This window comes from Scyliorhinus torazame, chromosome 9 (genome assembly GCF_047496885.1).
Source record: "Scyliorhinus torazame isolate Kashiwa2021f chromosome 9, sScyTor2.1, whole genome shotgun sequence".
Taxonomy (NCBI): domain Eukaryota; kingdom Metazoa; phylum Chordata; class Chondrichthyes; order Carcharhiniformes; family Scyliorhinidae; genus Scyliorhinus; species Scyliorhinus torazame.
In genome coordinates this window covers 24,295,206-24,307,465 of record NC_092715.1, presented here as the reverse complement: position 1 = coordinate 24,307,465, position 12,260 = coordinate 24,295,206, and the positions used below count along the sequence as shown (strand labels likewise).

The 12,260-nt window shown below is 50.8% G+C and overlaps 1 protein-coding gene across 10 annotated transcripts in view; it reads right to left on the bottom strand.

Annotated features, from left to right (window-relative positions):
* The window catches only part of htt (huntingtin), a 310,292-nt gene that overhangs the window by 83,819 nt on the left and 214,213 nt on the right, over nucleotides 1-12,260 (bottom strand). For all 10 annotated transcript variants that reach the window (XR_011948987.1, XM_072515702.1, XM_072515706.1 and 7 more), the window contains 2 exons: nucleotides 11,387-11,563; nucleotides 3,075-3,151 (listed from right to left, as the gene is read on the bottom strand). Coding sequence is in view for 9 of the 10 variants with exons in the window: in XM_072515702.1 (XP_072371803.1) it covers nucleotides 3,075-3,151; nucleotides 11,387-11,563 (254 nt within the window). In the remaining variant the exon portion in view is untranslated. The remainder of the gene's footprint in view (nucleotides 1-3,074; nucleotides 3,152-11,386; nucleotides 11,564-12,260) is intronic.

Here is a 12,260-nt window from a genome sequence, read left to right as displayed (position 1 = left end):
CGATAGTGACATTTAAGGGGTATCTGGACAAATACATGAATAGGATGGGAATAGAGGGATACGGACCCCGGAAGTGTAGAAGATTTTAGTTTAGACGGGCAGCATGGTTGGCGCAGGCTTGGAGGGCCGAAGGGCCTGTTCCTGTGCTGTACTTTTCTTTGTTCTTTGTCAGACGAGAGACAGCTCCAACAGTCCCGGGTTCAGACAAGACACAACGCCAACACTCCCGAGTTCAGACAAGACACTGCGTCAATACTCCAGAGGTCAGACAAGACACAGCGTCAACACTCCCGAGTTCAGACAAGACACTGCGTCAATACTCCAGAGGTCAGACAAGACACAGCGTCAACATTCCAGAGTTCAGACAAGACACTGCTCCAACACTCCCGAGGTCAGACAAGTCACAGCCCCAACACACCCGACTTCAGACAAGGCACAGCCCCAACACACCCGACTTCAGACAAGGCACAGCCCCAACACACCCGACTTCAGACAAGGCACAGCCCCAACACACCCGACTTCAGACAAGGCACAGCCCCAACACACCCGAATTCAGACAAGACACGTCAGCACTCCTGAGTTCAGACAAGCCACACCGTCAACACTCCCGAGTTCAGACAAGACACAGTGTCAACAATCCCGAGGTCAGACAAGACACAGCGTCAACATTCCCGAGTTCAGACAAGACACAGTGTCATCACTCCCGAGGTCAGACAAGACACAGTGTCATCACTCCCGAGGTCAGACAAGACACAGTGTCATCACTCCCGAGGTCAGACAAGACACAGTGTCATCACTCCCGAGGTCAGACAAGACACAGTGTCATCACTCCCGAGGTCAGACAAGACACAGCGTCAACACTCCCGAGGTCAGACAAGACACAGTGTCATCACTCCCGAGGTCAGACAAGACACAGCGTCAACACTCCCGAGGTCAGACAAGACACAGCGTCAACACTCCCGAGGTCAGACAAGACACAGTGTCATCACTCCCGAGGTCAGACAAGACACAGCGTCAACACTCCCGAGGTCAGACAAGACACAGTGTCATCACTCCCGAGGTCAGACAAGACACAGCGTCAACACTCCCGAGGTCAGACAAGACACAGTGTCATCACTCCCGAGGTCAGACAAGACACAGCGTCAACACTCCCGAGGTCAGACAAGACACAGCGTCAACACTCCCGAGGTCAGACAAGACACAGTGTCAACACTCCCGAGGTCAGACAAGACACAGCCCCAACACTCCCGAGGTCAGACAAGACACAGCGTCAACATTCCAGAGTTCAGACAAGACACTGCTCCAACACTCCCGAGGTCAGACAAGACACAGCGTCAACACTCCCGAGGTCAGACAAGACACAGCGTCAACATTCCCGAGTTCAGACAAGACACTGTGTCATCACTCCCGAGGTCAGACAAGACACAGCGTCAACACTCCCGAGGTCAGACAAGACACAGTGTCAACACTCCCGAGGTCAGACAAGACACAGCCCCAACACTCCCGAGGTCAGACAAGACACAGCGTCAACATTCCAGAGTTCAGACAAGACACTGCTCCAACACTCCCGAGGTCAGACAAGACACAGCGTCAACACTCCCGAGTTCAGACAAGACACAGCGTCAACACTCCCGAGTTCAGACAAGACACAGCGTCAACACTCCAGAGGTCAGACAAGACACAGTGTCAACACTCCCGAGGTCAGACAAGACACAGCGTCAACATTCTCGAGTTCAGACAAGACAAGACACTGCTCCAACACTCCCGGGTTCAGACAAGACACAGTGTCAACAATCCCGAGGTCAGACAAGACACAGCGTCAACATTCCCGAGTTCAGACAAGACACAGTGTCATCACTCCCGAGGTCAGACAAGACACAGTGTCAACATTCCCGAGTTCAGACAAGACACAGTGTCAACACTCCCGAGGTCAGACAAGACACAGCGTCATCACTCCCGAGGTCAGACAAGACACAGTGTCATCACTCCCGAGTTCAGACAAGACACAGTGTCAACACTCCCGAGGTCAGACAAGACACAGCGTCAACATTCCCGCGGTCAGACAAGACACAGCGTCAACACTCCCGAGGTCAGACAAGACACAGCGTCAACACTCCCGAGGTCAGACAAGACACAGTGTCAACAATCCCGAGGTCAGACAAGACACAGTGTCAACATTCTCAAGTTCAGACAAGACAAGACACTGCTCCAACATTCCAGAGTTCAGACAAGACACAGCGTCAACACTCCCGAGGTCAGACAAGACACTGCTCCAACACTTCAGAGTTCAGACAAGACACAGCGTCAACATTCTCGAGTTCAGACAAGACAAGACACTGCTCCAACACTCCCGGGTTCAGACAAGACACAGCGTCAACACTCCAGAGGTCAGACAAGACACAACGTCAACATTCCCGAGTTCAGACAAGACATTGCTCCAACACTCCCGAGTTCAGACAAGACACAGCGTCAACACTCCAGAGGTCAGACAAGACACAACGTCAACATTCCCGAGTTCAGACAAGACATTGCTCCAACACTCCCGAGGTCAGACAAGACACAGCGTCAACATTCCCGAGTTCAGACAAGACACTGCGTCAATACTCCAGAGGTCAGACAAGACACAGCGTCAACATTCCAGAGTTCAGACAAGACACAGCGTCAACATTCCAGAGTTCAGACAAGACACAGTGTCAACACTCCCGAGGTCAGACAAGACACAGCGTCAACAATCCCGAGGTCAGACAAGACACTGCTCCAACACTCCCGAGTTCAGACAAGACACAGCGTCAACACTCCCGAGGTCAGACAAGACACAGCGTCAACATTCCCGAGTTCAGACAAGACACTGTGTCATCACTCCCGAGGTCAGACAAGACACAGCCCCAACACTCCCAAGACAAAGCACAGCCCCATCACTCTCAACTTCAAACAGGGCACTGCAGTAATTACTTTTTAATTCCCTCCCTAGCCCGGAGGCACTGATGATAAATGCAATGGTTCCTTCCCCCTCCCATCTTTACCCCAGCATCAACTGTTCGACTCCAAGAGCCAACAAACACAAGGTTTTCTACCTCTGAGCAAGGCAAGTGGTCTGTAGATAACGCTGAATCCTTTCCAACTCTTCACGTGGCACTTGGGCAACGCTATTCTAAAAAGAAATAATCTTTATTTTAATGTTAGCTCATGACAAATCATAGCTAGGTTGTAAATCTAAAACAAAGCAACGATGGAGGCTCTCAGCAGATCAGACAACTTCTCTGCACAGAATAATGGCATTCACCTTCCATGCCGGCAATGTGGACTGGTGTCTCTGCGGAGTGCTCTGGTGAAGGAAAGATGTGACATTTGAGGTGATGGCATCCCCTATCACATCGTACTGCTAGGCAGCCGCTACCTTTGATAACAACCTGTTTTTCTCTGTTCCGAGACTGATGCACCCAGCTTCACTCTGCCTTGTTTATATTAGTTGAGGGGCTGGTTTAGCACACTGGGCTAAATCACTGGCTTTTAAAGCAGGCCAGCAGCATGGTTCAATTCCCGTACCAGCCTCCCTGAACAGGCGCCGGAATGTGGCGACGAGGGGCTTTTCACAGTAACTTCATTTGAAGCCTACTTGTGACAATAATCGATTTTCATTTTCATTGATGCTTTCCTTCTTACATGTCTCATTCTCCCACCTCTTTAAGCTATTCACATTGTGTGCATCTTGTAAATGTCATCTACATCTTCTGTTGATATGTTTAATACATTTGGCTCTGTGTGTGTGTGGGGGTAAATCCATTTTAACTGTGCACAAAAGTGTTGAAAGAAGAATCATTGGAAATATTAAAACATTTGTAGTACAGAAGTTGAATACTGCTGAAAAGAGAAACATTTTGCCAAAATTTTTCATCTTGTACTCATCCGGACAAACACAAGAATGTCAAATTTCAAATGATCACAATTTATACGACAAGAAGAAAATGTGCTGACTGGTTGGCAAGTCAACTCTGATTGGAATATCGGAATTAAAATAATTACATTTTAATCTTACTGAAAAGATACAAATGTTGCTAAAGCTTTTCGTATTGCACTCATCAGGACAAATGAAAGAAAACCAAATTTCAAATGGTCACAACAATCTTGAGTGTGCTAATAGCTGCACTAACAACCAATTTGAAATATCCAGCCAAGCTCGCAATGTGGCTCATTTATACTTGCTAGAAGTGACACCCATTCATGTGCGGGGACCCGTTCTCTGCAAACAAAAGGAAGATGTTCAAGTCTTGCATGTTTTTGGGGCTAGCTGCTAGCTTGGAGAGCCTACAGTTCCATGTTGCTTTCTCCATGATAATGCCTCAGCCAGAGTTGATTTGCCAACCAGTCAGCAACCTTTCCTACTGTAGTATAATTGTTTTTTGTTTTTTTAAATATATTTTATTGAAAATTTTTTCCCTGAACAACATTTTTTTCCCGCTTACAAAACAAACGAAACGATAACAATAACAAAACAGAAATTTTTAACTTTTTAACAATAATAATAATAATACACAAGTAACAAAACCTCATTCTCTATTGACCTATATTCAACTAAACCTCCTCCCCCCCCACCCCTCCCCCTGGGTTGCTGCTGCTGGTCATCTGTCTTCCCTCTAACGTTCCCCTAGGTAGTCGAGAAATGGCTGCCACCGCCTGGTGAACCCTCGAGCCGATCCTCTCAGGGCAAACTTTATCTGCTCCAGTTTAATAAACCCCGCCATATGGTTTACCCAGGCCTCCAGTCCGGGAGGTTTCGCCTCCTTCCACATGAGGAGGATCCTGCGCCGGGCTACGAGGGACGCAAAGGCCACGACATCGGCCTCTTTCGCCTCCTGCACTCCCGGCTCTTCCGCAACTCCAAATATAGCTAACCCCCAGCTAGGTTTGACCCGGGCATTCACCACCTGCGAGATCACTCCCGTCACTCCCTTCCAATATCCTTCCAGTGCCGGGCACGCCCAAAACATGTGCGTGGTTTGCCGGGCTCCCGCCACACCTCCCACATCTGTTCTCCACTCCAAAAAACCTGCTCAATCTTGCCCCCGTTATGTGTGCTCTATGTAAGCACCTTAAATTGAATCAGGCTAAGCCTGGCGCATGAGGAAGAGAAGTTTACCCTGCTTAGGGCATCAGCCCACATACCCTCCTCTATCTCCTCCCCTAATTCTTCTTCCTACTTTCCTTTTAGTTCGCCCACCAACTCCTCCCCCTCTTCCCTCATCTCTCTGTAAATCTCGGACACTTTGCCCTCTCCGACCCACACCCCTGAAAGCACCCTGTCCTGTATCCCGTGTCGGGAGCCGCGGAAATTCCCTCACCTGTTGTCTAGTAAACGCCCTCACATGCATATATCTCAAGAAATTTCCCCGGGGTAACTTATACTTTTCCTCCAATGCTCCGAAACTCGCAAAAGTCCCATCTATGAATAAATCTCCCACCTTCCTAATTCCCAACTGGTGCCAGCTCTGAAATCCTCCATCCATTCTTCCTGGGCGAACCTATGGCTGTTCCTGATAGGGGATCCCACCAGGGCTCCCTGCACCCCTCTCTGTCGCCTCCACTGTCCCCATATGTTCAGTGTTGCCGCCACCACCGGGTTCGTGGTGTACTTTTTAGGTGAGAACGGTAGCGGTGCCGTCACCAGCGCCTCTAGACTCGTCCCTTTACAGGACCTTCTCTCCAGCCTTTTCCACGCCGCTCCCTCACCCTCCATCATCCATCTACGTATCATTGCCACATTGGCGGCCCAATAATCATCTCCCAAGTTCAGTAGTGCCAGTCCTCCTCTGTCCCTACTGCGCTGAAGGAACCCTCTCCTTACTCTCGGAACTTTCCCTGCCCACACAAAGCTCGTAATGCTCCTGTCTATTTTATTAAAAAAGGTCCTGGTGATTAAAATAGGGAGACATTGGAATACAAATAAGAACCTCGGGAGGACCATCATCTTAATTGCTTGCACCCTGCCCGCCAGCGATGAAGGCTGCATGTCCCACCTCTTAAAGTCCTCCTCCATTTGTTCTACCAGCCGTGTCAGATTAAGTCTGTGCAAGGTTCCCCAGCTCCTAGCGATCTGAATCCCCAGGTATCGGAAGTTTCTTTCCACTTTCCTCAGCGGTAAGCCTTCTATCTCTCTACTCTGGTCCCCTGGATGTATCACAAATAATTCACTCTTCCCATGTTTAGCCTATACCTTGAGAAATCCCCGAACTCCCTCAACATTCGCATAACCTCCATCATCCCCCCCGCTGGGTCCGACACGTATAACAAGACTCGGTGTTCTTCTCCCCCTCTAGTCACCCCTCTCCATTTCCTGGAGTCTCTCAACGCCATGGCCAGAGGTTCAATTGCCAATGCAAACAACGATGGAGACAGCGGGCATCCCTGTCTTGTTCCCCTATATAATCGGAAATACTCCGATCTATGTCGACCTGTAACTACGCTTGCCGTTGGTGCCCCATAAAGTAGTCTAACCCAGCGAATAAACCCGTTCCCAAACCCAAACCTCCTTAACACTTCCCATAAATACTCCCACTCCACCCTATCAAATACCTTCTCTGCGTCCATTGCCGCCACTATCTCTGCCTCCCCCTCCACTGAGGGCATCTTTATCACCCCTAATAGTCGTCGCACGTTAACATTCAGTTGTCTCCCTTTTACGAACCCAGTCTGGTCTTCGTGCACCACCCCCGGGACACAGTCCTCTATCCTCGATGCCAGCAATTTGGCGTCCACGTTCAATAGTGAAATAGGTCTATAGGACCCGCACTGCAACGGATCTTTGTCCCTCTTCAAAATTAGCGATATCGTCGCCTCCGACATCGTCGGGGGTAGAGTCTCCCCTTCCCTGGCCTCATTGAATGTCCTCGCCAACAACGGGGCCAACAAGTCCACATATTTTCTGTAGTATTCCACCGGGAACCCGTCCGGCCCCGGGGCCTTCCCTGCTTGCATGCTTCCCAGTCCCTTAATAACCTCATCCACCTCAATCGGTGCCCCCAGGCCTTCCACCTCCTGCTCCTCCACTTTCGGGAACCTCAATTGGTCCAGGAACTGCCGCATCCCCTCCTCTCCCTCTGGGGGCTGAGACCTATACAGTTCCTCATAAAAGGTCTTAAACACCTCGTTTATCTTTCCTGCCCTTCACTCAGTGTCTCCCCTTTTATCCCTAATTCCTCCTATCTCCCTCGCTGCTGCCCTCTTTCGCAGTTGGTGCGCCAACAGGCGACTAGCCTTTTCCCCATATTCATACCTCCTCCCGTGCCTTCCTCCACAGTACCTCCGCCTTTCTGGTGGTCAGAAGGTCAAACTCCGTCTGGAGTCGTCTCCTCTCCCTGTACAGCTCCTCCTCCGGGGTCTCTGCAAATTCCCTGTCCACCCTTAAAATCTCCCCCAGTAGTCTATCCCTTTCCTTGGCCTGTTTTCCTTTTGTAAGCCCCAATAGAAATCACTCTCCTCTGACCACCGCTTTTAGTGCTTCCCAGACCACTCCCACAGGGACCTCGCCGTCGTCATTGGCCTCCAGGTATCTCTCAATACACCCCCTCACTCTTGCACACACTCCCTCATCCGCCATCAGACCCACATGTAATCGCCAGAGTGTCCTCTGCTCCCTGTCCTCTCCTACTTCCAGGTCCACCCAATGTGGGGCATGGTCCGAAACCGCTATGGCCGAGTATTCAGCTTCTTCCACCCTAGAGATCAACGACCTTCCTAAAACAAAAAAAATCTATCCGGGAGTACACTTTATGGACATGGGAGAAGAAGGAGTACTCCCTAGCCCTGGGTCTAAGAAATCGCCATGGATCCACTCCCCCCATTTGGTCCATAAACCCCTTAAGTACCTTGGCCGCTGCCGGCCTTCTTCCGGTCCTTGAGCTGGATCTATCTAGCCCCGGGTCCAGCACCGTGTTGAAGTCCCCTCCTAAAATCAAATTTCCTGCCTCCAGGTCCGGAATACGCCCCAGCATCCGTCTCATGAACCCCGCATCGTCCCAATTTGGGGCATACACATTAACCAACACGACCTCCATTCCCTCCAGCCTACCACTCACCATTACATATCTACCTCCACTGTCTGCTACAATGTTCTTTGCTTCAAATGCTACCCGTTTCCCCACCAAAATGGCCACCCCTCTCTTCTTTGCATCCAGTCCTGAGTGGAACACCTGTCCCACCCATCCTTTCCTTAGCCTAACTTGGTCCGCCACCTTGAGGTGCGTCTCTTGGAGCATAACCACCTCTGCCCTTAGTCCTTTCAAATGCGCGAGCGCTCGGGCCCTTTTTATCGGTCCATTCAGGCCTCTCACGTTCCACGTGATCAGCCTCACTGGGGGGCTACCTGCCCCCCTCCCGTGTCGACTAGCCATTACCTTCTCTAGGCCAGTCCCATATCCCGCCTCCGCGCTCCCGCTCGCTCCCCCAGCGTCGCACTCCACCCCCAACCACCCACTCTTTAGCGATTTCCACAGCAGCAACCCAGTTGTCCCCTTCCCCCTCCACCGCTAGATCCCTATCTAGCTTGATTGCTCCCCCCATATCACTTCCGTAAGTCAGCTGACTTCAACTGACCCCGGCTACTCCTGCTCACTCCTCGGCCCCCCCCCCCGGTGTGAGGGAACTCCCATCCGCCTTGCGCCTGTTTTCCCGCCTTATTCTTTCTGGCGCGGGAACATCCCTTTACCTAACCTGCCTCTTATGGTGCAGCTCCCTTTCCCCTCCCCCTCCCCTTCCCTATTCTTCGACTATGTCCCGCCTTTCCCCCCTCACCGGCGCCCACATTTCCCCAGTGTCCCCCCCCTTCCCTGTTTACTTCTCGATTCACTTTCACCATAACATTAACAAAAACAATAACAATAACAATTCCCTGCAGCATCAGTCCCTCAGTTCCGGTCCAGTTTCTCTTCATTGATGAAGGACCATGCTTCCTCCACCGTCTCAAAATAATAGTGTCTCTCCTGATACGTGACCCATAGTCTTGCCGGCTGCAGCATCCCAAACCTCACCTTCCTTTTGTGCAAAACCTCTTTGGCTCGGTTAAAGCTCGCCCTCCTTCTCGCCACCTCCGCACTCCAGTCCTGGTATATCCTTACCACAGCATTCTCCCATCTGCTACTCCGCACCTTTTTAGCCCATCTCAGGACCTCTTCTCTGTCCTTAAGGCGGTAGAATCGCACGATTATCGCCCTCGGTGGTTCTCCCGCTTTTGGTCTTCTCGCCGGGATCCGATTTGCCCATTCCACCTCCATGGGGCCCGCAGGGGCCTCAGCACCCATCAGTGAGCTCAGCATCTTACTTGCGTACGCTCCACAGTCCACTCCTTCCACACCCTCAGGGAGACCTAGTATCCTAAGGTTCTTCCTTCACGCTCCATTTTCAAGGGCCTCAATCCTGTCAGCACACTTTTTATGAAGTGCCTCGTGCGTCTGAGTCTTAACCGCCAGTCCCAGGACCTCGTCCTCAATACCTGATACCTTCTGCTCCATCACGCGAAGCTCAGTCTCCTGGGTCTTTAAAGTCTCTTTAATCCCCTCAATTGCCTGTAACATCGGGGTCATTACCCCCTTCTTCAGCAGATCCACGCACCGTCTCACAACCTCGTCCTGCTCAGGCCCCCATGTCACCTGCGATCCCTCCGCCGCCATTTTGTTCCACTCCCTCTGACCTTCTGGTTGCAGATTCTTCGGGCTGCAGCCGCCGCCACCGGTTTTTCCTCCGTCGTTCGGGGGGGGGGGGGGGACTCCCTTCCCACGCACCTCCCACCGGGTTTTTCGGCCGGCAAAGTCCCCGAAGGTCCGTCGGAGCTGGAGCCGCTGAAACGTGCGGCTAGCTCATCCTTGCCACAACCAGAAGTGTAGTATAATTGTTGTGATCGTTTGAAATTTGGTATTCTTATTTTGTCCGGATAAGTGCGGCACAGCTGTCTCACAGCTCCAAGAACCTGGGTTCAATTCCGGCCTCGGGTGACTGTGTGGAGTTTGCACTTTCCCCCCGTGTCTGCGTGAGTTTCCTCTGGCTGCTCCAGTTTCCTCCCACAGTCCAAAGCTGTGCAGGTTAGGTGGACTGGCCATGCTAAATTGCCCCTTAATAGGGTTACTGGGTTGCAGGGATAGGGTGGAGGCATGGGCTTAAGTAGGGTGCTCTTTCCAAGGGCCAGTGCAGACTCGATGGGCCGAAAGGCCTCCTCCTGCACTGTAAATTCTATGATTCTAAGTGCGTGATAAAAAGCTTCGGTAAACCCTTCTTTTCAGCAATTCCAGTCCTGCACTTCCAAACGTTTTAACACTTTCAATAATTCTTCTTTCAACAATTGTTTCTTGTGCACAGTTACAATGGATTTACTTCCCCCACCCCCTACACACAAAAAAGCCAAAAATATTAAACGTAAACAAAAGGCACAGATAAGCACCGTCAGTAGTTACATGGGAACAAACTTTGTGATATGTCCCTCTCAGCACAAAGCTTTGCAGATGAGAATTCAGGTGTGGAAGCCTGCTCCTGATTACTCGCTCTCATAACTTTCTGTCCGTGAGTATTAATTTCTGGTTGAGAATCTGAGTTTGGATCCTGGAGTTCTCCAGTTAACTTAATCAAACCCAGCGCCAGGGACCTGGGTTCGATTCAGGCTTTGGGTGACTGTGTGTGTGGAGATTGCACCTTCACCCCGTGTCTGCGTGGGTTTCCTCCGGGTGCTCCGGTTTCCTCCCACAGTCCAAAGATGTGCAGGTTAGGTGGTTTGGCCATGATCAATAGGCGGAGTTACAGGGGTAGAACAGGGCAGTGTGCTCTTCTGGAGGATCAGCACAGACTCGATTGGGCCAAATGGCCTCCTTCTGCACAGTAGGGATATTCTCGCTCCTCCAATTCTGGCCTCCTATACATCCCTGATTTTCTTCACCACTGGTGGCAAGTCTTTCAGCTGTCTAGGCCCTGAGCTCTGCAATTCTCTCCCTAAAACTCTTGGCCCTTCTTCACTTGTGCAAAACCATCCAAAAACGTAGCCATTTGACCAAGCTTGGGTCATCTGACCCAATACCTCCATAATTGACTTGGCATGACATTTTGTTTCATGACACTCCTGTGAAGTGCCTTAGGATGTTGTTTTACAAAGTTAAATGGGCGGCATAATCGCGCTGTGGCCAAAAGAATATACTCGGGCAGGCTGACCTCTGTATTCAAATTCCTAACATTCCTGGTGCGAAGCTGTGTGCGTAACCTGTACTCCCATAACATAACTCTTCACATCATGTGCAGAAGTGACTTCAGTTGAAAGTACACGGGGAAATTATACACTTGCATCAGGAGTGAATAGCTAATCAAGGCTAAGTGTGCAAGTCACAGACTAAACTAAATGCAAGGTCCACTTTACCTGCAAGCTTTCCGCCAAAAGCATCTCAACTCGGCGGCAAGCCAGTGTATCCACCATCCGTGCCAGCACTCGGAAAGGTGTACTGATGAGCTTGTCAATATACAGCATCAAGACTGCCCCCGACTGGCTGAGATGGATTCCCTCCAAACACTGTAGGGTCTTCTTTAACATGGTAGGCTTCAGGAGGGGGATTGCGGGGGGGGGGGGGGGGGGGGGGAAGAGAGAAGAGAAGAAAAGTCATTAACATTCAAACGGAGGAAATAAATCCAATAAGGAATTCTGGAAAAGCTTATTTATCCAAAGAGTGATAAGAACGTGGAACCCGATACGACTTCCGGGTGCGGCGATGACCAGCTGAGTCGCACGTTTCGGCAGCTCCCTGTGAAACGGACTTTTGGGCTCTTGATAGGAGCCCCAACGGCAATTTTGACGGCTAAAAACACTGTGCGGTAAACCAGAAGGGAATCCCCCCTGGATACGGATGGAAAAAGGAGGAGAGAGTGGCCAGATTGCAGTGGATCCTTTAGAACAGCGGCAAGGAAGGCAAGCAAAAACCAAGATGGCGTCGGAAGGTGGCAGTTTAACATGGGGCCCTGAACAACAAGAGTTCTTGAAATGCTGTGTGGAAGAGATCAAAAAGGAAATGAAGAAAGAGCTGTTGGCCCCGATACTACAGGCGATCGAAGGGCTAAAGGAGGAACAAAAGACCCAGGAGCGGGAGCTTCGGGTCGTGAAGGCAAAGGCAGCCGAGTATGAGGACAATATACAGGGCCTGGTGGTGAAGACGGAGACGCAGGAGGCACATCAGAAACGATGTGTGGAAAGGTTGGAGGCACTGGAAAACATCGCAAGGAGGAACAACCTGAGGATTCTT